Source organism: Falco punctatus, assembly GCF_963210335.1.
Source record: "Falco punctatus genome assembly, chromosome: 4".
Classification (NCBI taxonomy): Eukaryota; Metazoa; Chordata; class Aves; order Falconiformes; family Falconidae; genus Falco; species Falco punctatus.
In genome coordinates, this window is record NC_137583.1 from 38,098,084 (window position 1) to 38,123,119 (window position 25,036).

At 54.0% G+C, this 25,036-nt stretch overlaps 2 protein-coding genes across 7 annotated transcripts; one reads left to right on the top strand and one right to left on the bottom strand.

Annotated features, from left to right (window-relative positions):
• The first annotated feature begins 81 nt into the window (after positions 1–81).
• Positions 82–24,907, top strand: CCDC78 (coiled-coil domain containing 78). 6 transcript variants are annotated; one of them, XM_080387397.1, is made up of 16 exons: positions 82–940; positions 10,670–10,901; positions 11,179–11,307; positions 11,519–11,605; positions 11,871–12,050; positions 15,175–15,342; positions 15,418–15,474; positions 16,154–16,242; positions 16,829–16,907; positions 17,373–17,498; positions 18,553–18,764; positions 19,376–19,547; positions 20,240–20,283; positions 21,924–21,990; positions 23,405–23,505; positions 24,237–24,907. In XM_080387397.1, exons 2-16 carry the CDS (start codon positions 10,869–10,871, stop codon positions 24,361–24,363), a joined length of 1,671 nt encoding a protein of 556 aa, XP_080243523.1. In that variant the 5' UTR covers positions 82–940; positions 10,670–10,868; the 3' UTR covers positions 24,364–24,907. The 6 variants fall into 6 exon arrangements, with proteins under 6 accessions (XP_080243523.1, XP_080243522.1, XP_080243524.1 ...); XM_080387396.1 differs by lacking the exon at positions 82–940 and adding an exon at positions 7,925–10,278 and having other exon boundaries at positions 10,361–10,901; XM_080387398.1 differs by lacking the exon at positions 82–940 and adding an exon at positions 7,925–10,169.
• IGFALS (insulin like growth factor binding protein acid labile subunit) lies at positions 934–7,917 on the bottom strand. Its single transcript, XM_080387382.1, has one exon. It carries the CDS (start codon positions 3,365–3,367, stop codon positions 1,511–1,513), a length of 1,857 nt encoding a protein of 618 aa, XP_080243508.1. The 5' UTR covers positions 3,368–7,917; the 3' UTR covers positions 934–1,510.
• Positions 24,908–25,036: the final 129 nt, after the last annotated feature.

The window sequence follows — 25,036 nt, forward strand, 5'->3', positions numbered from 1 at the left end:
TGTGAGTCTTGGTTTTGAGTACTTCACATACATCTGTTCCCTGCTTTTACCTGGTTTCCTTGCTGGGGTGCGGCTAAATCTTTCCTCCTTCCGTACCAGCTTCAACATCCAGCCCGTCCCTTGTCTTGCTGAAAGCTGGCCCTGGCAGTCCTTTGCAGGATGCTCTGCTGTGGCTGTTCTCCACATCCCCGCCACACGCGGGGCTCCTCTGCGTCCCTGGGTGGTTCCTGCATCATTGCTCTGAGTGTCCTGTTCCCCTGGACCTCTTTCCCTGACCCCAGAGCTGCTGCTCCCATGGGACCTGCCCTGCTCTTTCAGGCTTGAGTTAAGCTGGGGAAGCAAATGAAGGTGGTGTCCTTGCATCTTATCTCCCAGCCTCCTGGACTCTGAGCCCCTCCCGCCTGTGTGCCCTCTCCACGCTTGGACTTGCCCTACCAGTGCTGTTTTGGGGAGATGGGGTAGGGGAAAATTGCAGATTTCCACTAAACAAACTGGATTAGAGCTGGCAGCCATTACTTGGAGGAGAGCAGGAGGAGCATCCATCTCTGCTCCTGTTGTGTCCACAGCAAGGACTCACACCTGACCAGGTTTCCCACATGCAACTTTCCTGGAAAATTTTGTCTGACCTTTGGTCACTTATCTGGGATTTGGAGAGCTGGGCAGCGACACCGGAGCCTGACTGGGCTGTTGCTTCTGCAGGATGGCTGGGCACCTCTCGCTCCCTCCCTGGGCACATGCCACCCGCCTGGGGCTTGCAGAAATCTTACTGCAAACTTCTCCAGCACCCTGGGGAGCCTGTGCTCCTCACCCTGTGTCTGCAAGCCCCGAGGGGCTCAGATAAGAAACCCCGGCTGGGTGCGGCACATGCTTTGGAAAAAACATACTTACAAGATGGGTTGCAATAGCTCCAAAGGTTTATTTGTCTGCTACGATTTATCAGGTAAGTGACGTGTGTGGCTTTCTGCACCCTGCCTACACCTGCTAGTGCAAGATTAAAGCAAGTCATCTGCCCCCTTCCCTAAACATATTGGTGAGCTCGGGGGGGGGGCTTTTAGGGTTTTTCAGCTGCTCAGTGGCAGGAGGACACTTTGCTTTGTCCCATTGAGGAGTCCTGGCCCCAGCAAGGATGCCCCTCACCGTGGGGAGGGCTCCAGGCTGGTGGTGCAGCTTTCCCCCATCCCAGAGGCTCAGAGGTACTCATGTTCCCAATGGGAGCTGGGAGCAACCGCGCCGACCCAGGGGCTGCTATTTAAATACTCTAGGACTGAAGTAACTCAGTTTGAAGCCTGGGGAGCTGGTGCCCATCCAACATCACCCAGGCATGGTTCTCCTTGCTGTGGCAGCACCAAGATGGGCAGCTGGAGGTGGTGGCAAAACTGGGCTGATCTAGGGTGGCCACAGAGCCAGAGTTCCTGCTGCTGCCCCAGGGAGCCTGGGACAGGCCAGGGAGGTGGCAGGCGAGGGTCCGTGGCTGGGGAGCGGCATGTGCCCTGGTGGGGGCCAGCGCACCTCAGCAGTGAGCAAAGCTGTCCTCCGTGGTGTCGCGGAGGTCCAGGCCCGCCACAGCTGGGGGATGGAGGCAGGTGAGGTTGTTGTAGGTGTAGATGGGGACGTGGGCATCGTCCCCCTCGGCCACAGACTGCACGAAGCGGGGGACCACCACAGGGTGCTGCAGGGAGAAGTCCCGCAAGCCCTTCAGGGAGCAGTTGCAATGCCAATTGTTGCCCCCCAGCCACAGCTGCTCCAGGGCAAAGGAGGCGCACAGAAAGTCCACCGAGAAGGTCTCCAGTGAGTTATTCCTCAGGCTGAGGTATCGCAGGTTGGCCAGGGGGGAGATGACAGTGTTGTCCAGTGTCTCCAGCTGGTTATGGGAGAGGTCGAGCCAGAAGAGTCTCTGAAGCGGGCTGAAGGTGTTCTGGGAGATCTCCAGGAGCTGGTTGGAGGAGAGGAAGAGGTACTCCAGGTTGCTCAGACCCACAAAGAGCTGGGGTGAGAGGTGGCTCAGCCTGTTGTGCTTCAGGTCAAGCTCCAGAAGCTCATGCAGTTCACTGAAGCTTTGGTCTTCGATGACTGAGATGGCATTGTGCTGCAAGAAGAGCCGCCGCAGGCTGGAGAGGCTGGAGAAGGTATTTGCCCGGATCTTGCCAAGGCAGCTGTGCTCCAGGTGGAGGCTGTGCAGCTTGGTGACCCCCTTGAAGACGTGGTCGGGCAGGACCTTGATGCAGTTCGCGGACAAGTGCATCACTGCCACATTGTACAGCCCCAGGAATGCCCCAACCCTGATGTCTTGTAGCTGGTTGTTGTTGAGGCTGAGGACCTCCAGCTGGCCCAGCCCGTCAAAGGTCCTTTCCATCACACTCCGGATCCTGTTGTGCCCTAGCTGCAGCTCCTCCAGGAACTGGAGGTCTTTGAAAGTCCTGGGCCTCAGGCTGGTGATGGAGTTGGTGGACAAGCGTAGGACGTGCAGGCTTAGGAGGCCCAGAAACGTGTCCTCAAATAGCAAGACGAGTCGGTTGTGGGAGAGATCCAGCCACCGGAGAGACTTCATGCCCATGAAGGCACGGGGAGCGATGGCATTGATCTGGTTGTGGTTCAGGTACAGCTTCTGCAGCTTCTGCAGCTTGACAAAGGTATTGATCTTGATGCCCTTGAGCGCGTTCCCACTCAGGTCCAGCTCTTTCAGCTCAGTAAGGCTGCAGAAGAGCTGGTGCTGGAGATAGGGGAGCTTGTTCCCAGCCAGGATCAGCTCCCTCAAGTTGGGCAAATCATGGAAGACTTTGTCAGGCAGGACCACAAGCGAGTTCCAGCCCAGGTTCAGATACCAGAGGTTGGAGAGCCCAGCAAACAGCCCTTCCTCCACCTTACTGAAGTAGTTGTTGTTGAGGCTGAGGGAGACAAGGTTCTGGGTGTGCAGGAAGGTGTGGGGAGCCAAGTGCTTGAGGCGGTTGCGTTCGAGGTGGAGGTGGTAGAGGCTCCGCAGCCCGTGGAAAGCGTGCTGCTCCACGGCGGCCAGCTGGCTGCTCTGCAGGTCCAGAAAGTCCAGGGCTGAGAGGTTCCTAAAGGCAGCGGCCGGCAGCAGGGTGAAATTATTGCCATCCAGCCAAAGGGCTTTGGCGTTGTGGGGCACGTCCTCGGGCAGGTGCGTCAGGTTGCGGGTGCTGCAGAAGACATTAAGCTCCTCACTGTAGTCGTCCAAGCTGCAGGTACAAGGGCTGGGGCAGCGCGGGGGGTCCGTGTCCCCCTGGTCCTTTGGGGTGTCCCCCTCGGGGGGCTGGGAAGCAGTGGCCAGCAGCAGGGCCAAGGGGAGCAGGAGGGTGATACCGGCTGTGGGGTGCAGAGGAAGGGGGATGCTTTCAGTGTGGGACATGGCTGCTCTAGGGAACTCCCCTGGGACACCCCCTGCTGGGTGCCTGTGCTGGGGGGGGGGTGTGGAGGGGTCAGTCCCAGCCCACTGCACACACTGGGCAGCTGCAGGAGGTTTTGGGGGCTGGATCTGCCCTTGGGAGAGGGTGTGGTGCTGTCCCCCGCTGCTGCCACACACAGCTCAGACCCCTCGGGTGCATGGACCCCCAAAACTCCTCTCTTTATATGGCAGCAGCAGCTTCTCCCTTTCACGGGGAAAGGCCCCCAGGCCCTTCTCCTCCTCCCCCAGCTGCCCACCCCACCCCCCACCCCCCACCCCACCCACCCCCCGGTAACTTGCTTTTCCTCAGAACCGAGTCGTTGGTGGTCATCCCTGCAGCCCCCGTCCAGGTCTGGGCTCTGCAAGCACCCCAGGCAGCCTGGGGGCTCCCCAAATATCTTATTAGCAAGGAATCGGGGAGAAAAACTAAGGGTGACTCGAGTGTGAATCCCCAGCAGAGTTTTAGCGTGTGTCCCCACACCGAGCCCCTGCCTTACCTTTGCCTGTGCTCATGGTGGCAGGCAGGGCAGCGCTCCCTCGCCGCTCTCCGGCCCCTCTGCGCAGGGATGGATGGAGCAACCACCTTGACGCCCGTCCAGCCGCCCGCCCGGCCAGGCTTAACCCCACTGCTGCTGGGGCGGGACGTGGGCTGAGCCCCTGGGACAGCGCGGCTGGGGTGGGCACCCCAGGATGGGCTCCTTGCTTCCCCCCCTGGCCTCCAGCTGCCTTTATGGCAGCTCGGGGGGATGCCCAGGAGGACAGGCTGTGGTGGGGCTGGGGGTCCTGGGGAAGGGTGGTCCTGCCAGGGGATGGGTGTTGTGTGGGCAGTGAGTGCAGAGGGATGGATGAAGCAGCCTCACAGGATGCCCCACAACTGTGCCCTGGGCTCCTGGAGGGTCCTGAGCGGCAGGACTGACCCTTCCCCTGGTGCCTGACGGGGATGCCCTGGGGTGAGCCCTGGTAGCAGGTCCTCACGCTGCATCGGGACCCAAAAAACACACGCTGGCGCTTGCAGCGTCTATATTGCACAGGGGGTTAGAGGTGTGGCGATTACCCTTACCGGGAGACAGGCTGAAACACACAAGGCTTTACGGTGATGCAAGTGGGAAATGAGTAGGAAAATGGGAAAAAGCTCTTCTCCATGTGGCACGAGAAGCCTTGGGGTGAACCGGCAGACCCCTCCTGTGGGCATATCTTGCCTCGTGGGTGGAGACAGCGCTGGGAGCACTACACGCAGCTCAGCTCGGTGCTTTTGAGCCAAAGGGGAGGCAGAGAGCAAAGTTTATGTACTATTGGTGAGGTGACAGCTGTGAGGGTCCCCTGGATCTCAGCTCCTCCTCTCATCCTCCTGCATAGGGTGGGATGATGGTGGATGATGCTCTGGGGCTGGTGGAGCACATGCTCCACCTGGCAGTTCGTCAAAACCACCCTGGGGACACTGGTGACCTCGTTCTGTGTCCCAGGTCATTTCCCCACCAGCGTCCAACACAGCTTCTGCAGAATCTTTCACCAGTTTCCAGGAAAGACAAAAATAAATAAATAAAAAGCCACTTCTGCCCTAGTAAGAGAAGCCCTATGGGCCAGCAGCTGCCACGTGGAAAAGCCATGGCTAACCTTCCCGAAGTCTTGGTAGCCCCATTCCTCCTTGAAGATGCACTGGGACGAGGCTGGCCGCATCCACATCCATACCTCCAGGAATGGGTGTCTCCCACCAGTGCCGCTCTTCCCCGCCCTGGTTCCCCCCACGCTGATCCATGGAGGTGGAGTTGCAGCAGGGATGGACACCAGTCCCAGGCCATGGGCATCCCCACAGTGCTTCCACCTTGCCCACCCCCGTGGGAGCCTGACATCTCCCCCAACTCCACAGGGCACATCTCAGCTCTTCGCCACTTAATTCAGGCAGCTTTAAGCAACCCTCTCACCAGCCAAAGCAGGACTGTACCCATGGGAAGAGGTGTTGGGGAGAGATGGCCAGCCTCCAGCCCTACAATCCAATTTTCCAACAAGCACTGTTTTCTCCCTTTCTTTTTGGCCCTGAGCAGTTCACTCCTCCCCCTCTATTTTAATCCTCTCTTCTTGGAAATTATAGATCAGAAGGGAGAAATGAGAGATGGAGATACATGCACCCACTAATAGGCACTAAGCACATATTGACACAAGGTATAATCAATCTGGAAGCTAAAAAGAGCTGAACCAGCATGGGCCATCCAGCCAAAACCCACAAAACCTCTTCAGGAAGTTTTAACAAGCCCTACCTGTGGCTGGGAGTGGGTTTATCCCTGCCTGCAACAGCCCCCTTTCAGGGAAAATACCAAACGAGCTGCGAAGGGAAAATAAAAGAGGATAAATAAGCAAATCCCTTCCCAGTGGGGCTGTGGCACAGAGAGGAGCTGGACCCGTCTCCACTTTTCAACTTCCTTGTGGGCAACTCCTCCAGATGTGTCCCACTGCCTGTGGCAGGGGATGCTTGGACCCCATGGCACTGTTGGTCCCTCCAGCCTGTCCTTGGCACCAGGACCTTGTGCCTGCCTGGTGTACCACGGCACCTTGGCCACCATGGGGACCTCTTTTGGGTCCCCACCATAGATGTCCTCATCCCACTGTGGCCCCAGCCAGCACGGACCTCGTCAGCTGTTCCCCCCATCATTTCAGCTCTGGCAACTAATCTTCCCAGCCGGGACCAAAGTCTGAGTCACCCCACCTGGTTGCCATGGAGAAGGCTGTAATAGTATTAGGAAAAGCAGCAAAATCATAAAAAAAAAAAAAAAAGAAAAGAAAAGAAGAAAATATAGCTTTTAAACCTATTTAAACTCTAAGGAATCATTACCTTCCCCAGCAGCCCTCCTGTGCCTGCAGGTCCCTCCTCCCCATCCCTTTGTGTGGGTAAATGCCACCAGCTGTTCCTGGCTCCCTGTTCTGTCCCCAGCCACTCAGGCTGGCTGAACTGGGGAGAGACTGGTCCTGGTGGCCAAGCTGGGGAGGCATGTGGGACCCCGGGAGCCCCCTGGTCCATCCCCACCTACCCAGGACGAGTGGCCCAGGGCCAGCTCTGAGTACCAGCAGGGACATCACTGAGCTGGCTTGAGCCCTGGGGGGGACCAGGGATGTGACATGGGTGGTGGTGTCACAGCTGAGTCAGGAAGTATTTTTAGCAAATCTTGCCAAATATTGTCCCCATCTGGAGTTGGCCAAGGCAACCAGTGCTTCTGCTCCTCATCCCAAACCCAAAACATGCAATCCCTGATGCTGCTGCCCAAGAGAGCCAGGATGGGTGACACCAGCATCCCAGAGCTTGTGCCACTCTCTTGGGGATACCTGCAGGGACCAAGCTCCCTCCTGGAGGGGCCCTCCTGGCAGAGATGGGATTTGTTACTGGTCACCCTGGACCCCACCTATTGCACTGCATCATTTTTCACTCAAAAAGTCCCATGTTGCTGGAGATGGGGACCTGGTAGTAGTGGCAAAGGTCCCCATTGGCATTTCCAAGTGTTGGCTCGTGCCCTGCCGCAGCTGCAGCAGGCTCAGCTCGTGCAGAGAGCTGGGAAAGTCAGTAGATGTGCCAGTGGCTCTTGGGGATGCTAATTACCACCTAGTGGCTCTTGGGGATGCTAATTACCACACCAGTGGCCCATGTGGCCATGTGAAACAGCGTCACCAGCACCAGCCTGGTTGGGCTGGTTGGACCAGGGGAGGCGAGGATGTCCCTATGCCATGACTCAGGGTGCCCAGGGCCATCACTGGAGACACAGACTTCCCAAACCCTGAGTTCTGGGGGGAAATGGAGTCCTTGGGAGCAGGGGGTTGGAGGCACATGGGGACAGGGAACAGCAGAAGACCCTGTCCCAGTGGTGGCCATCATGCAGAAGGAAGCTGGATTTCAGGGGTGAACAGAGGGGTGTGAGGCAGCCACCTTGCTTAACTGCTTTTGATGACAGTGCCGCTGTGCCAGGGTGGGTAGGAAGGGGGCACGGGAATTTTCCACATCCCATGTAAGCTCCCCAGACCTGAACATGGGCTTCCAACTGATGGGTTCCCCCCGTCCCAGCTCCATAGCAGCTGCTTTCTCAGCCCTGTGGGGAAGTACCTGGAGATGCTGAGGAGGGTGACAAATGGGATATGAGCTGGCAAGGAGCACCTGCAGCCAGCAAACCCATCATCTCCTGGGCTGCGTCACAAGCAGCACGTTCAGCAGGTCAAGGGAGATGATTCTGTCCCTTGACTCTAATAAGACATCTCTGGAGCACACATCCAGCTCTAGGGTCCCAGCACAAGCCAGTGGGGATCCTCACCTTGCCATGGGGATGCCCCCCTTTGGCCTCCCCAGGAGGGTTTCTGCCCCCAGGCACGGGGCCCAGCCTGCAGCATCCCTGCCCTTGCCCCCCCCACATCGCAGGGTGGAGGGTGCCCAGAGCCACCCCACGGGGACCCTTTGCTGCCCCGGGGACCTGCCGGGGGCTGGGGGGGCCCTGCCCGGGGAACCTGGGAGGACGCGGCAGGGAGAGTGGGGCAGCAAAAAGCCCCCGGGGCAGCCCCAGCCCGTCAGAGCAGCTCCGGAGGGGACCACGGCCGCGCCGGGGGGCTGCCAGGGCCCCTTCTACCGAGCGGGGCTGGGGGCGCTCCGCCTGCAGCCCCCCCGTTGCAGCCCGTCGGTGCGCAGGGCCACCTGCCCCAGCGGCCTCCCGCCGCCAGGGGGCGCCGCCGCCACGGCGCCCGCCCCCGGAAGCTCCCGCACCCGTTGCCACGGGAACGCGACGCGGCCGTACCCGGTTAGGCCCGGCCCGCCGCACCGGCCGAGCAGGCCTCACTGCCCCCGCTTTGCCCGGCCTCGCCCCAGCGGCCTCTAGCCACGGGGCTCCGGCTCCGGCTCTGGCAGCGGCCGCTGCGGCCCCGCAGGGCAGGCTCCGGGGTAGGTGGGCCCAGCCGGGCGTGTGGACCCAGCGAGGCCTGCCCCACCGCCCCGAGCAGCCCCGCCGCAGGGTGGCCCCGCCGGTGGCCCGGGCCGCACGCGGGGGTGGGTGCGCGTTGGCTTTGCTGGCGCTGGAAGCCAGGTGGAGCCCGCCCCTGCGGTAGCCCGGTGCCGGGCCCGGCGGGAGCGGCTGGGGAGGTGTGAGGGCAGCAGCGATGCCTCCGCCTGGGGCTGGGGCCCGGTGCCCCTGCCCCTACCGAGGCTCGAGTCTGGCTGCTGCCGGAGAGGAGGGGAGAGCAACCAGCAGGCATCGGTCTGGTGGGCTGAGTGCTTGGGCTCTTCAACCGGTTTCTTCTTGAGCTGCCGTGGATTTGGGGAGTGTTTTCACATCTTCCCAGGTGAGAATTTCATGCCTCAGAGCTCGCTGGCAATCCAGCCACCACGTCAGCTGTGTTAAAAGCATCCTTGCTAAGGAGAGTGAAAAAGAACTCTGTTAAAGAGTTGGCATTTCAGCTCATACTGAGGTTAACAAACCATGTACTCTTTGGTTTTACTCTGGAGTGGCCATGGAGATTTTGGGCTGCAATGATGCCCTAAAACCTCCTTTCTCTTCCTCTGTTGCAATGATACCTGAAAACTTAATTCCTCTGCCCGTTATTGCTGTCTGTGGTATTGGTCTGGACAAAATTTGCTTCGTGTTTCCAAACCATGGGAAAAGTGGTCAGTGTCATTTCTAGGGCTGGTATGGCACCTGCCACAAAAGTGGTTTTGTCTGGGTCTTCCAGGTACTGCAGGAGCATAAATAATACTGTGCATGTTAATTAGTTTTATATTGCTGTCTGCTAGGTGGAACGGGCACCCCTGTGGCTCAGGGAGCACCCAGCTTTGCTGGCAGGATGGGGTGTGCTGTTTGCCCTCCTGAATCGGGTGTCTCGGGGTCTGGGCATGCCACTGCCAGAGCTGTCTGGGACAACGCTGTGAGCCAGCCTGCCAGTGTCCCTGGGCTGCCACGGGCTGGCAGTGCTTGTCCTTGGGGAGCCCATGCAGGGCTGAGAGCCAGCAGGAGATGCCGTATGCCTGGGGGAGCAGAGCCGCGGCTCAGCTCCTCCATGTGCTGGAGCACCCTCCAGAGACTTCTGAGCCCCTCCCAGCGCTGTGGGCGGTGTGTGAATTTGGCTTTCTGCTCGGCAGTGGGTGTGAAGAGACTGTGAATTCTCATCAGCATTTTCATTACCTTAATAAAATTACTTCAGGTCTGTTAAGTTCTTTTGCAGAAAAATAAGACATAATTGCGTGTTTCATTAGCATCTCCTTCCCCCAGCCTCAAAAGAGCTCAGCCCCTGGGTCTCACTTCCATGTCCATTCATGCAATTCATGTTGAGGGGCTACAGCCTGGACCAGGTGCCAGTGGTGAGGAGCTGGTAAACTGCTGCGCATGGAGCTTCTACCAGGATGCAGCATATCCCCTCTCCCTCTTTCATCCTCTTTGACAGATACTAAGGAGTTTTTCAGAGCTATGGTCTTTTTTGAACGTTATATTGTCAAAGCTTTTCTTCTGTAAGAGGCAGATACTTACCTACACTCACCCACTTCACAGAAATAGCAGTCATAATAAGCCCAAAATAAGGAGATTAAGAACTGGCATTCATTTTACCCCAGGTATGCTGTTCACCGGGGTTTTCCAGCATTATCCACCATGCCTTAGGCTCTCTGTTACCCTCACTCTTAGGTGGAGACTCTGTTCAAGTACTTTTGGCTTTGCACACACTTGGGAGTTGTTCTGTTCAGACCTGGATGGTCACAGTTTGGAGTCAGCAGCAGTGCGTAGACCCGCACAATTCAGATTTAGCACAGACTGAGGTAACCAGAGTTTGTTTCAGTGCATGCTTTGCTTTGAAACTTGCATTTTTCCACATGTCATCTCTAATGCAAAGTGATAAATTGGGGAAAGTCTTCCCTGTCACCAGCTGTAGCTTGGTCAGAGCTCACAGATCATGGTACCCTTTGGATGGCTTATTGACACAGAAGATAAAAGGACTGTAGAGATTGAGAGAGGATTGCTTGGAAGCAAGTTGATATTAGATGCTACTGGATAGTCTTGGAGCAGAATGTTGGATTAATGGAGTAATTAATGGGCCAATCAGATCTTAAATTCTCTAAAGAGCCTTGCAATGGAGATTGAGGCCATCCCTACAGCTGGGTTTTGGGGATGGTCCATAATGTAAATGGAATGCAATTTCCTAGCTGGCGATATTGCTTCACTGGGGGTGTCGGCTAAGCTTCTTGTTTCAGTATCTGCTGTGTGTGGTCTTAGGAATATGAAAACCTCCTGATAAGTGTAATTTCTTTTCCTCTCACAGCTGCTGGAGTGGCTGTAGTAATTTGCTCCACCTTAAAGTTAAAGTGGATGCCACACCCTCTGGTAACCAAAGTTGATAGCAACATCACTTGTGCTGGACCTCAAGGGAAAAGTTGCTGCCACAGAGATCCTTAGATCCTTCCTTTGCTCTTCAATTGCTACCTGCCTGATACTGTGCAAAGATCCTGGCCTCTGAGCACATGGATTTTGGAAGTGTTGCAGAGAATGAGAACGTAAGTATGCTGACAGAGCATGTGCAGTATCTTGCTAATGGAAATATAAATATGAAGGTCTGCAACCCCTTCCTGGGTTATGGAATGAGCACCCTGCAAATGAAATCCTAATTGCAGGAGGAAAATGGCAGCTGAAAATCCCATCTACAATCTGTTCAAGCTCTGAAAAGCTGGATATGCTGTGTTCTTCCACCAGCACTGTGGTGGGAGAGTATCATGGGGGAGAGGAGGGCTCTGCAGGCTGGCAACAGCTGTTGGAGCTGTTGTGTGTCACTAGGCGCAGCTGCAGCACAGGAATGGGGGGCTGTACCAGCTCAAAGACCTGCAGAAGGAGATGGAAAAGCTGGCTGGCTCCGAAACAGATTTGTCAGCCAGGATGGTCTTCAGTGAAGAGGAAAAACTGAAGGTAAAACAAATACTTTGGGAGTTGGAGAGAACTGAGCTGTGAAGCTGTATGAGGCTGGTAGATCTGCAGTGAAAAATCCAGTGGGAAATGCCTCTTTCGGGGGCGGGGTGGGTGTGTGTGTGTGCTCAAATTCCCTGGTGTGACCTGTTGAAAGAGTATGTTGGCCTCAGAATCAGTCCATGGCCTTTATAGTGTTCTTTCTCTCTCCTAGATTTCCAAAGACCTCATTGATCTCCAGATTGAGACAAACAAAATGAAGGAGCAGTATGAGACAGAGAACTTTGAACTGAAAAATATGGTATCCAAAAGTTTGAAGTAGCTGGTTTCAGCTCTGCCAATACCTTTATCTGCAATCACAGTTTGTTATGCATCCATCTTCACTTTGCTTGGCACATTCTTCTGGCTTTAGCTAGAGCAATGGACTCCCCCAGCAATGCCCTAGATACCATGAAACTCACCTCTCTTTAAATCACATCATGCCAGAACCTGCCTGGCCAAATAAATGCCCTGTGATTGCTGCTGGTCTCTTGCTACAGCCTAATTCTGCTGCCTCCCCTCTATAGATCCTGTCCCTGGAGAATCGTGTGCTGGAGCTGGAGCTCTGCAGTAAGAAAGTCACTGGGGAGCGAAATGCCTTACAGGAACGCCTGTATGTTCTGGAGACCAGTTGGAAGGAGCTGAGAGATGAGTACATCATTTTGAAAAGCAATTACCTGGCTCTTGGCAAAGAGCTGGACCAGGAGGTGAGAAAGGCTGCAGTGTTTGTTCCGGTGTTCTCTACTCCATCTCACAATTACCTCATCTTCAGACAGCTTGGATGTCTTTGGGTTGTGTATCCACTTCTCAGCTCAGGTCCAGTAAGGTTTGTCAGCTGTGAGACAGTGCAGCTTGGGCACAGTTTTGTTTGCAGGGCCCTGGAATTTCATGTAACTTGGTCACCTTCTTAGCAGGGCTTGCAGAACCTGCTCTGCTCAACAGGGACAGTGCTGAGCCCACACTGACCCATGTGCTCTTCTGGGCACCCCACTGTCAAAGTCCTTCTCTTTTCACACCATCCCAGGTCCCCGTCACTAGCAGTAACCAGGAGGTCACTGCGGGGCTGGGCTGAGTGCACATTGCAGGTCCCTCTTGACTGCCAGCACACATTGTTTCCCTTTTTTCTGCATGGCTTGCGCAGGCTACACGTGAACTGATTGTAGTCACTCTCATTTCCTCTGGTGGCGGGAACAGGCCTGGAAGTTTTTGAGGTTGGCAAGTTTATGAAAACACTGAATGTAAGCAAGTTTCTGATTGTACCTTAAAATATAGTCAATTTCCTGGCAACTGTTAGCTTAGCAATTATTAACTAAAGTCTTTTGGACCCAGATTTGTGCATTTCTTTGGCCAGAATAGCTATTCAATAGACCTTCCTCTCTTCCCTCCCTCTCCCCCTGCTTGCGTCCCCTTCTTTTTGAATTGGGTTGAATGACTGACACCTTCCTGCCTCCCTCCCCCGGCAGATAGTTTAGCTGGTTCAGCCAAATGACCTGGTTTACCATGCTGGCCCTGTAGAGTTGCGATGGGAAGATGTGGGGCTGGGACCAAGAATGCTGGTTTTGGAAATGTCCGATCTGTCTTTATGGTGAGCATTGATCTGCAGGGCTCTGGTAGAGGAGAATACAAGATCGTGATCATCCCATTGCAAATAAGTGAGTTAGTGACTCTTGTGAAGCTATCGTTTGTCTCCTGTAAGCTGAGAAATGGAAATTTCTTGGGAGGTTGCAAGCTCAGCTGCTTCCAGGGGTGTGAACCTGCCCTGTTGTCCTGCTGCACCACAAGGCAGAGTGCATGCACTGACTGCCAGCAAGGCAGCATGCTGCTGAGACACGGTACTGCCAGGCTCATGGAGGAATAGCTCAGCATTCAGCAGCCTTGGTTGCTTCTTGTCCCCAAGGGGGTGCAATATGTTTGTCAAAAATCGGATTTTCAGGTGACTGACATCTCTAAATGATGGGCTTAGCAGGTTAGCAGTAATAACACGCTGTTTTCACATGAATCTTGGGATGTTTCAGAGAGTGAAAGCACAGTTATGTGCCCAGATAGCATCCTGAAGAAGTGCTGGAGCAGGGTCCAGAAGCCAAAGGTGAACTCCTTGGTTGTAATTGGTAGGCTGAGGGGTTTACCCCAGTTTCTTGGCTCCTACTACCAAATATCCCTGCCTGAAGTGAAAGAGGCTCCAACTTGGCAGGCTGGGACTTGTCGCAGCATGGGCCTCTTGCTCATTATTTTCCCAGTGTGGACTTTCCCAAAGGAAATGGGAAAAGCAGCCTGCGGTTCTGCCCCCTCCCCTTCCCCGGCACTCTTCTGGGGAGACAATGAACCTTTTACACATTCCCAATTACAAGTGCTACTTGTGACCTTGCCAATATGTTGTCATGGCTGCTTGGCGCAGAAGCAGCTCAGCGAGCTCATTCATGGTCCCTTGTACGGGAACAGTTAGAGCCTCTGAATTGTCGCGGCCCCCATTGTACGGCTCGATTCACACATCGCCCTGTGTCTGTCCCAGGCGAAGGAGCGCAGCAGAGCTGGCCTTGCCTGTCCCTGGGGAAGTGCCTTCCAGAAGATGCCAGTCAGGCACTTTGTGCCTGTTTTCTAACTCACTGTAAATTCTTCCTTTTCATGACTCTGACCTTTTCTCGATTCCCTGTTTCCTCCTCCTCTTTTGTTTGGCAGGCTTACGCCGTCTGTGGCGGTACAAAGTGAGGCTGTCGGAGGGAACCCAAATGGCTTCGAACCGGTTCCACACTGGGGTTTTCCCTGGAGCCAGGCCAGGCTTGGGAGCACAGGGGAGGCAGCAAAGCCCATCGCAAACCTGAGACTGCCTCTTTCTTTCACTAAGCTGGTACTTCTGCATTTGTGTGACCCCCTCTGATCAAATTGTCAGGGCTGACAGCTGCAGATGGGTCGTTTTCGGTTGGAGAACAAGCAGCCTGTCTCTGCGTAGCTGTCAGTTTTCACAGCTGTATATCTCACCTCTTTGTCAGCCTCTTTTCTCCTCTCCTCTCTCCCTCAGCCCACCCTGTGCTATCTTTTGATAAACTATTCTCTCCACGGATGACTCAGATGACCTCTGCCTCCCATCCTCCCGATTCACTGCCATGGTAACAATTACTCAAGCTTGTCCCCAGTCATAAACCCCATCAAAGCTTTGTTATCTACATAGAAACCCTCCCGTGAGACATGAATTCCCCCAGTGTTCCTTCCAGATCACCTGTAACAGAGCCTTTCTCATTCAGATCCTCTTTATCTTTTGGAAATGTGTCACTTCACACCAGCATCGCTTTGAATCTCACTGCCTACACGGTGCTGTGGGCTGGCTGCTGCTGTAGGGATGCATTCAAACAAAACTGGAATTAGCTGGGTGGCGTCAGTTGAGATGGATGGAGATTTGGCCCTTCTCTTACATCATGGAGTCCAGCACTGTTCAAAGCCATTGTATGGGGAAAGAGATGCCTGAAGTGTTGGGAAACTGTGTGGATGGCACAGGGTTAGGGTGAGGAGGGAAGCTGGAGGTCAGGACCGAGAGGTGGTGGCACAGCTGTGCCCAGAGCTGGGCTGGCACTGGGGTTGGTATCTGAATGTGAGAGGGAGATGGGCAGAGGGCCTGATGCCTAGCGATGATACCCTGCATTTCCATGAGAATGAGAAAATCACTGATATCTTTGGACATAGGAGAGAGAACTAAAAATAAAACCTGATTTCAGAAGGGGATGTGAGCCGCCTGCCTTGTGTACACACCAAGAGCAGCGGCTATGCACTGAACAGGCAGTGTGCGGAGCTGGAGAGGCAGGATTTCAGAATCTCTTTCCTTCTTGTTTGACCTGGCAGGTCATAAAGAATGAAGAGCTCAGCCTAGAGCTGCTCAACCTGGCCAATGCCAGGAGCAATCTTCCCCGCACTAACAGCAATGGCTCCCCTGCCATGGCCAATGAATCCTCTGCCGAGCTGGAAAGAGTGAGAGCAATGGTGCATCGTCTCTCTGCTCAGAAAGTGAAGGTAAAGACCTCTTTGCCCTGTCCCAGCTCCTTGGAGACTAGGGATATAAAGGCATCGTCTTCTGTCTCTTACTAGAACCAGCCAGAAGATGTAGTTGCCTCTGAACGTGAGCGGCAAAAGCTGGAGAGAAACGTGAGTGTGTGTGGATCTGCTGCTGGATCCTTGAGGAAGCAGAGGGGGAATTTATTCCTGCTGTGGCTGGCACCTCCTGGTGCTAACTTGAATTTTTTGGATTAGCTGATTCCTTGATTTATTTTAAAAAAATATTTTTAAGCTGTGCAGTTGAAAAATGAGACTAGAATATCTCCAGAGCTTGTGCAAGGAAACGCTGAGAGAGGGTAGCTGTGACTCCCTCGGTCAGTGCCCCTGGGTGAACAGAGGCAGGAATTTAAAAGCCAACAAGTGCAGAGAACACTTACTTTTCTTCTTGCCCATACTTGGGAAAGATGGGGCTGATAAAGCACCCAAAACTGAGAGCAGAGATGTTCCCTGCCTCCTGCCCTTCTGCAGCCCATATGAAACCAGCTTGGGCTCCACCACCAGCTCCTGCTGGGAATCTGACTTTTGGTGCAAGAATTTCCTTTGGGAGAGCGACACGTGTGCACCTCCGTGTGCCCTGTCTCCAGATCAGACACAGCTTCTGGTGTGCTACGGAGCACTGGTCACTCCCAGTTAAACCTGTCCTTTCCCAGTGTGTCCCTGCTCAGCTGGACTTGTGCTCAGCTGGAGGTTCTCCACACTTCTTCCCCGTTCACAAATCCCTCTCTTAGCTCAGTCCTCTGTCTCCTCTTCCTCTTCATTTGTCCCTCAGTTGCTTGGAAACCAGGATCACATAAAAGTGGAGCTTGAAATACTGAAGAAAACCTATGATTCGCAGCAACAGAAACTGGAAGACAGAATGTGAGTGTTTGAGGGCACGTCCTTCTGGTTTGGCTGGGCATTTATGGAGTTTGTTGCAGGTGAATTTGATCCTTGGGAGAGGAGGCAGCCTGCCTTTGGTGGGGTACAGGGTGGGAAATGATGATTCAGCCTTGGAAAAAGTGAGGCCCGGGAGCAAAACCTGATGTTTTCAAGGCTGTTAGCTGTCTGCTTAAAAGTTGGTGATATTTAGGTGCTCAGCTGGCCTATGCACCTTTGAAAATCCACATTCTGTGACACACAGAGCAAATGTGCGACAGCCCAGAGATGCATCCAGCCCTAGGCCTTACCCCCACAGTGGTTCTTCCACCAACAGGCTGGGCTGGGGTTGGTGTCCCAGCAAAGGCTGCCACAGCAGGGATGTGCAGAACTAGACCCTGTGACTGGAGAGGACATTCACCTTTGGTTGCGAGAGCTCTATGGCTGCTGGTTGGCACACATCTGGGGGCTAGCAGCTGCTGCCGAGAGGTTTCTGTCATCCCATAGTGATTTTCTTCTCAAAGCTGGCTGTACTGGACCTCCAGAGAAGTTTGGGGGTTTAAAATACACTTTCTTCCTGTGTGTCCAGGATCACGATGGGGAAGGAGCTGCAGGAAGCAAAGGGAGCAATTGGGGACACCCAGCACAAGCTGGTGGAGCAGTCAGCGGTAAGAACAGGCTTCCTTCCAGCCCTCAGCACCCAGGCTCTGGCACTACCCCTGCTCATCTGCTCCTCCTGGGTGCCATGTGCTCATCCTGGAGCTGGCAGGGGGTGGCTGTCTTGTATCAAGGTATTCCAACACGTCTTCCTTTCCATGGAGTTTGTCATACCAAGGTGCTCCTCCCTGCGTGGTTTCCTTCTCTAGGGAGGCAATGCATGGTGGTGGAGGGTGCTGCTTGCCACAGGCAGTGGGAGGAATTTTGTTCACCGATATTTAGAAAGCATTGGTGAAATCACAGGGAAGGGGGTCGGGATTGCAGATGACAAAAGGTAGCAGGGGAATAGGGACTATAAACGTTTCCAGTAGGCTCCTGTGAAAACCCAGGACCTTCCCAGCTCTAGTGAAGCTGAATATCTGGCAATGAAGTCCCCCCAGGGGACGAGGGCAGCAGTGAGTGTTTGCTGTGCCTAGGTGCTGCTCACCTCCCAGAGCCAGCTCCAAGAGGTGGAGGCAGAGAACTCCCAGCTGCAGCTTCGTCTGAAGGAGTTGAACGAGGAATATCGCTCCCGGCTCGCGCAGTACATTAAGGATGTGGCGGTGGGTACCCCCAGCCCCAGGGGCTCTCTTGGCCTGGGGAAGTCTCTGCATGCTGGCTGCCCACTTCTTGCAGGCTCCTGCTGTTTCCCTTCCTTGCTGAGTTTGGAGCAGAGCAGGTGGGGGGCTTGGGGAGCCATGCTTGCAGATGGAAGGGGACTCTGTGCCCCCGGCTTGGCCCGGAGGAGGAGATGCCAGCCCCCCTCCTCACCCAGATTTCCTGTACAGCCACACCAAATGGTCTCTGAGTTTCTGCTGGGACTTTTCTTGGTCAGATTACTTGGATTGAAAGATAGTCTTATTTACTATGGCTGCCTTCCAGTTGGCTTTTCATCTCTATTGCTCTGACAGCTTCCCCAGCAGGCCAGGCGATGCCACTTGCAGCTTTGTCACTGCCTCCATGATGACTCTGCTGCCATCCTCGCAGCGAGTTCTGCCAGCTCTGTGGTCAACTACAGAGCAGTGTAATGCCAGTGCCTGGGACTTGCTCTGAGAACACACACCTTGGGTGTAGAGTAGGGCTCACAGAGCGTGGTAAGGACTCAGCACAAGGCAGGTGTTTCAGGTGTGGGTACCTGCTTATAGCGAGTGGTGAGGCTGGGAAGAAACCTTTCTACCACCCTAGGTAGCAGTAAGCAGGTTTTGGCAAGAGCTTCTGTGCTGGAAGAAGGCTAATACCAAAGAAGATGGTGTGATGATGGATCAGGAGACTAAGCAAAGGAATTTTCACTATTAAGAATCGTTTAATTTCTAACAATGCAATGTTGAACCACCTCCTAGCTAGCAGAGAGAGGGGGGCACAGTGTAAAGAATACAGGACTAGAAAAGGTAACTGCTGATGCCAAGTCATGTTTCCCTAGGTGAGTCACTGATACAGTACAGATGCCTTCTCCATCTTGATGGAAACAAGACGGAAGTTAATTTGTCTTTCCTGCTCTTCAAAAATGGAATTCTCTGTGCTGTTAGCATTAAGATGCCTGGACCCTCTCTGTGGGAAATGGCTTATGTGCCATAGGGAACGATTTGATCACCTTGATTTCTTTCTCTGTGTTTAAAGGACTACATGGACAGCAAATCTAGCAACATAACGGGGCCTAGCATGGCCCCAGCTGATCTTGCTCCCATGAAACGCTTTGTGGACAGCATGCTGAAGGATATCAGGGCTTCCTACAAGTCTCGGGAAGAGCAGCTAGCTAAAGCAGCACGTGGCTACAAGAAACGCATGAAGAACTTGGTCAAGAAGCATGAGAACCTGCTGATTGCCTACGGGTAGGGCTAAGCCAGGCTCTGTCTCTTCAGCCTATTGCTAAGGACCAAGTGGAAGTGCCCTATAGCACCCAGACCCCTGGCTGAGAGGGAGGCAAATGGGGCTCCCAGCTGGAGCAGAGGATCTGGAGTGCATGTTTTATCTCCCTGCTGTTGACAAGCCAGGAGCAAGGTGTCTCCAGCTGCACGGCAGGGTGCTCTGGACACCCTGGGGCTGCTTTGCGTGTATGTTTCTCCTGTGTGAAATTTAGAATGAGAGATTGATTCCATGTTGGATGGTGTGGAAATGCAGAGGTACCACAAATAACTCCTGCCTCCCAGCCCGTCCCTGCAGGGCTCTCAGCTCCGCTCCACAGCTCTCAGCAGCTTGGGCTGTGGGAAGCAGCAGAAATTCTTTTGGCATAAAAGCCACAAATAGCTCTAGGACAAGCTCTCCTCAGAAACACTCCCAGGGATATTGTGCATACTGCTGTGCTCCCACTTATCCTTTGCAGGTGGACTGGCTCTCCGTGGGCCAGAAGCCAGCAGGTCCCAAGCGAGTGGTACCTCCAGCAGCAGCAGAAATACTCAGTGTTGTTACCCAACCATGGACTAACCCCTCTGGCATGTTACAGGCTCCAGCGAGAGCAGATCCAATCCTTGGGCAGCAGCGCTATGGATTGTGGCCCTGCCGAGCTCCACTTTTCCATCACAGACCCAGAGCTGCTGACAAACACAACCCGGGAGCTAAACCGGCTGCGGGAGGATAAAGCAAAACTGGAGATGCAGCTACATGAATTGCAGAAGGTGGTGTCTGGGCTGCTGGCTTTCCGCAGCGGTGAAACTGGGGGCTGGTAGTGGGAGTCTCACAAGTGACAGGTTCAAGCCCCTTCCTTAGGCATTCCCTGGGGGTTTGCTGTGCTGCAGGCAGTAGTGCTTGCTCGATTTCTCATTTTTGGGAAGAGATGTCATGTCCAAGCAGTCCTTTCATTGCTTCAACCCTACTACGTAGGGGTGAATTACAGTTAGATCTAGGAGGCTGGGCAGCCCCACAGGTTGGGGTCGCTGAGCTCTGGGAGGGCTGAGGAGTAGCAGTTGTTATAGGAGAGCTGCCAGGCTGGTGGACGCACTCACTGCTAAAAGAAGTGAGTAAGGGAGGATAGGATGGGGCTTTCTGTTCCTGAATGCCTTTGCCTCAGTGTGGATAGCTAAGTTGAGCAGGAGACCACAGTCAGAAACACGCCAGTCAGCTCCATGGCCTCCCACTGGTTCTGTCTGGGCAGAGATGTGTCTCTTGATTTGCACGAGACACATTTGTTTAAAAATTCAGAGGATGGGAGACCTAAACATTAAGATTGCAGTGCACATCGCTTCCTTACCAAGGCACTGGTGGCTGTTAGAGCACTAGGATATGGCATGCCACTTCAAAGGGACAGGGTCTGTGGTGAGATTGCAATGGTTTAATGCTTACGGGAATACTGTTCTTCATTTGCCTTCAGAAAAGACTGAAAGAAACCTCTGCCCTTCCGCTGTCTTCCAAGCAGTAAGTGCTATTTGTTTCTCAGGACATTTGTAATTCTGGATTCTCCTTACTGTGTGGATTGAGGAGTCTTTTCTGCTCTACTTGGAGACGGTAATAAATAGGGAGAAAGTGAGCTGATAGGGACTCGCTCGTCTGAGAAGAAAAGCCAGCTGTCGTCTCAGTGCAGCATTTCCTGCGGTGAAATGAGTTGGTCATTTGGGCTGGATCCAAGAAAGCTCTTAAGCACATGTTTGATTTAATCATGTTTTTAGTCTGACTGATCTCTTTAGAAGCCAAAGTTGAGCATACGCCCGAGTGCTTTGGTGGATCACAACCTGAGAAAGGCAAGTGAAACGCCACGAGTTTGGGATGGTCTTGTTTCTCCTCCCTCCCAACACAGACACTGGGCTGGAACCCTGAGCTGACCCTGTACTGATACCTCCCTGGCTTCCTGATGTGCCCTAGATTTGCTCATTTTTGATGGGTCTCTTCCCCCCACCTCTGTTATTCTGTTGAAACTCTATCAGCTTTGGAGAGGTGGAACAAAGTGCAGGAGAAATCTGAGCTGGGATTTTTCAGCCTAGAAAACATGTCAGGTATTTAATTAACCGGATGCCAGCACTGAGATGTCGCTCAGTGCCTGAGCTGCTGGGCTCTGGAGTAGTGTCTCAGAGAAAAGCTTGAGCCTTAACCAGGCTCTGCCATGTTTTCCACACTGAAAAGTAGTAGTAGTCCTTGAATACATGCAGTAATTTTGGCAGACTCGCCACAGGAGCAAGGCAGAAAGATCAGAACCTTAATTTTAGTGATGCATCTTGCTGTTAATGTGTGGGGGTTTAGCTGCCAAGAGACTCTGCACACTTCAAATACATGTTTTCTGTGTGCTGATGGGTTTATCCATGCTGTTACCTTGTTCCTCTAGCTAGAGACACGAAGCCTGGTGTTACCACAGCACTTCAGCTGTAATTCCTGCAGTTTCTCATCTTTATCAGCTGCGTGCCTTTGCTGTTCATTGTTCCCTTCACTTTTGCTCCCATGAAATCTCGGCCATGATTTTCCCCTGTGCCCTGCCTGGGAGGCTGCAGCCACCAGAGGGAACTCTGGCAGTCACAGCGGAGCTGCTCTTGAGCACAATGCATTCCTCCCTTCATACAACCCAAATTCCTCGAGCATCAGATGTGACCTGTATTTTGCTTATTCAGACTGGGACAGAATAGGAAGAACTTTCCCACGGCTGGGCTGCACAGACAGCTCACCTATCACACTCGGTGACCAGAACAGGCGGGTTTGTGCTCCGAAACATGAAAAGCGCCAGAGTTTAGCATTGATTGTTCTCTGTTTCCATCAAATTCAGTCCCGCAGTGTCAGGTTAAGGACTCTTTCTGCACGGAATCCTCTGATGTATGAGTGTTGATGTGAACTTGGAACAAACCTAGCCATCACAGTGGGGAATCCCAGGTTGGCAGAAGGGCTGTGACTCTCCTTGCCTGGGCACAGGGACAGCACTGCACGCCCTGCAGTTTGGGGCAGTGGGAGAGAAAAGGTTCAGAGTGCTGGGGTTCATGGTTGGATGGGCACAAGTTGTGAACAAAGCTGTGTGACCTGAAGAAGGGCTGGATTTCAACATCAGGCCATGACCAAAATCTGCTTTTCTCTCCTAGGCAGCTGGATGAGGAGGGCTGGGCGGAGGTCAGGAAGCAGCTCCAGGAGTTCACACACACCACCCAGGTAAAGGTCTGGAACAGCCCATCTGAATAAAAGCATATCCCTTACCCACATGTCAAAGTACTGCCCCAGCTGGCTGCTGCCCTGGGGGCTGATAGGCTGCCCCAGGCTGGAGCAGGGAAGCTTTTCACAGGAGCCTTGCTGTGGCTTTGGCCTCAGCCCACCAAGTGACACTAGCAAGTCCTTGGTCGGTGATATATCAAGGCTGTACTATCCCTACAACTAAAAGGAGGAGAGCAGTGCTTACGGCTGCTCATTCCTACTGTGTTGCTCCCTCCCATGTCCCAGCACAAGCATTTAGGCATCTGTGTAACACACTGGGCCTGTACTTGACCTGGTTCAAGTCTAGCCTGAATCTGAATCAGCTTCCCAGTCTGGTTCCCCCTGGGTGCGAGGATATTTGCACTGCGCTCGGGTATGGAGTGGCCCAGAGCAGGGAGGACAGTGCTCCCCATCCACAACACTGCCCTATGGCACCCGTGAAACCGTGGTGATGCTTGCTGGGAGCAGGCTTGGCTGAGGTGGGGTTGGCTGCCTGGCAGAGATGGCAGCAGTGGGAAAAAGGGTTGATGCTGGGATCCCTGCCACACTGACTGCCATGCGTGGGTAAAAGGGCTTTGGAAACCAAGCAGAGGCCTGCTTTTTCTGTGGTAGACAAAGCTATAGATATGCTACTACAGCCTGCTTCCATGCCGTGCCTTCCTCTGTCCACAATGATGTAAGGAAGTGCTCCACCACTCTCTGGTTGTGTAAAACTAAACACCTAAATTATGTGTATCTTTGTGGCCAAAAGAAGGGAGATGCTGTGACCGAGAGGCTGGAGCACTGCACTGGGAGCTCTGCTGTGTACCTCAGGTGTGACCTCAGTCAAGCACCACAGGTCCTCCTGGTAACACAGGGACTGTGCAGTTAACTTGAGTAAGCTGGTGGTCTGCTATCTAGAAACACTGTGCAAAAAACAAATGTGTTTTTTTAATCTAAGAGGAAAGGTCACTGCCCTTTGCAATAAACTACCAGCAGAAAGGTGTGAAAGCTGTGTTCGAGTGCCAAATCAAGCAACTGTGCCACCAGTTGTCTACAAAGCTTCTGGGGGAGTAAATCGTGGCTTGGCAGGCAGGGGTTACTGCCTGTCCTGGGGTGGCCCTGGCCCCCAGACCTGTGCTGTGGTCAGGAAAGGCTGCCTGGTCTGCCTGGCCAATGCGCTGGGGCAGCGATGCCTGCGGAAAGCTGTGCTGTCATCACCAGGCTCCTTTCCCCGAGCACATCAGGTTTTGGTTGCTTCTGCAGCCTAATGCCAAGTGGCGCTGGAGCTGAGTGATGGGGAAGTGGTCAGTCTCGCCTGGCAGAGGGGCACTGAGCAACTTCACTCCCCTCTCGCAGACCTCCCTGTTTTCTCTGTGTTTCTCTGCCCCTCCAGGAGGATTTGGAGCAGAAGAGAAGCCAGCTGCTGACTCGGGCGATTATGGCAGAAGAGCAGGTGTCAGAGCTACAGGAATACATAGATAAGCATCTTGCAAGGTGAGATGGTAGGATCGCCTTCATGTGTTCTCTGCTTTGTGCTCCAAGTTTATCTCCCAGGCTAATTGCCCATGACATCGTCATGCCCGCCACGCTATCGGCACCTAACCTTGCTGCTGCCTTCCCACAGTGCTGCCAGCATGGCTCATGTCCCACAGCACGTCCAGCTGTGCGGGCAGCTGCCACCATCCCTTGCTCCGCAGGGCAGGGGGTAGTGTCTGGCCTGCCCAGCCGCACGCCTCCTTCCCTGTGTGCTCACCCGTCCTCTGGAGGAAGCTCAGAGAGAGGTTGCTGAAAATCTAAAGCCTTCCAGCATCCCCTGATCTGTGGTCCTCTCTCCCTGGTTCTTCAGGCCCAGAAGCAGGGAGGAGAGGTGCTTGGGCAAGGAAGGGTGAGAACAAGCAGGGCACGTCTGTCAGAGCAATGGTCCAGCCGCGCCTGCCATAACTCCCCGGCCAGTTCAGCTGTGAACTTGGGTCAGACTCGCAGGCTTGTTGCTGGTATCGTTACCTGGCAGAGCCCACAAACACCTCTTCCTTGGGAAGAGGCTGTGGTTTTATATCTGCTGGAGCTCACTTCCCAGCATGGCTCGGTGCCTGGGCTGGCTGCTCTGCATTAACTGACACCACACGTCCTTAGCACACAGCAAACACGAGGCACAGTGTGCATTTAAATGGATTGCTCGGGATCGTGACTACATGGGCAGTGACGGTGTCATTTCCCCACTGCAGGTACAAGCAGGAGATCATCCGGCTGAGGAACTTTGCTGGCACTGATGTGCCATGTGTGCCGGGTGCTGGGGCAGATGATATTCACTCACTGCCCAGAGCCAGAAGGACCGTCAGCCATGAACTGTAGCTCTCCACCGCGGCTCTGAGGAGTAGCATGATCATAAGAGCGAGCAGGATTTGAAAAGCAGCTTTCTGTTTTGCGGGCAGGGCAAGTATCCTTCCCTGGCTGAGAGCTGGGAGGCACAGCAAGGGAAACCACGTGGGTGTTCTCAGTCTCAAATTCACAGTACTAAAATGAGACAAGACAACTGCATCTTGTCTATCCTCTGATCCTCAGCTGCAGGAATTCTGCTGTTCCCTGCGCACATCACGCCTTGGGACACGGGGTCAGGTTCTCAGGCAGCTTTTTACTGTGGGACTGCAGGGACAGGTTCTCATTCTCGTGGTAACGTTTCGCCTGGGTCATGCCTAGACCAGAGTCCAAGGGCTAACTCTGTTCCTGCCTTTGCTCCTCTCTCAACTTCTAAGAGAAGCCAGGACTGATTCAAGTTAGACTTTGGCCTAAGAGGTTAGACGAAGGGGTAAGCTGCTTTTTTATGGTGGGAAAATTTTTCTTTCCTCTGTCCAAGTGGAAAAGGGAATGTTATATAAGGTAAGCAGGGCCAAGGTGATCCTTCAGCAGGAGGTGAGCTGGACAAACTCCCTCCTGAGCTGCCTTCAAAAGGACAGCAGAGCAAATCCCAAGGCCAGGAGCAGCAGCCACTCTGGCTCCAGGAGCACCCTTGCAGCTCAAAGGCAAA

Excerpts from the sequence above, each read along its gene's own strand:
- IGFALS (XM_080387382.1), bottom strand. The coding sequence starts at position 3,367 with ATGTCCCACACTGAAAGCATCCCCCTTCCTCTGCACCCCACAGCCGGT.
- CCDC78 (XM_080387397.1), top strand. The coding sequence starts at position 10,869 with ATGGATTTTGGAAGTGTTGCAGAGAATGAGAAC. Across the intron at positions 11,308-11,518 it reads GTGAAGAGGAAAAACTGAAG|ATTTCCAAAGACCTCATTGA; the intron begins GTAAAACAAATA and ends TCTCTCTCCTAG. Across the intron at positions 16,908-17,372 it reads AGCTGGTGGAGCAGTCAGCG|GTGCTGCTCACCTCCCAGAG; the intron begins GTAAGAACAGGC and ends TGCTGTGCCTAG.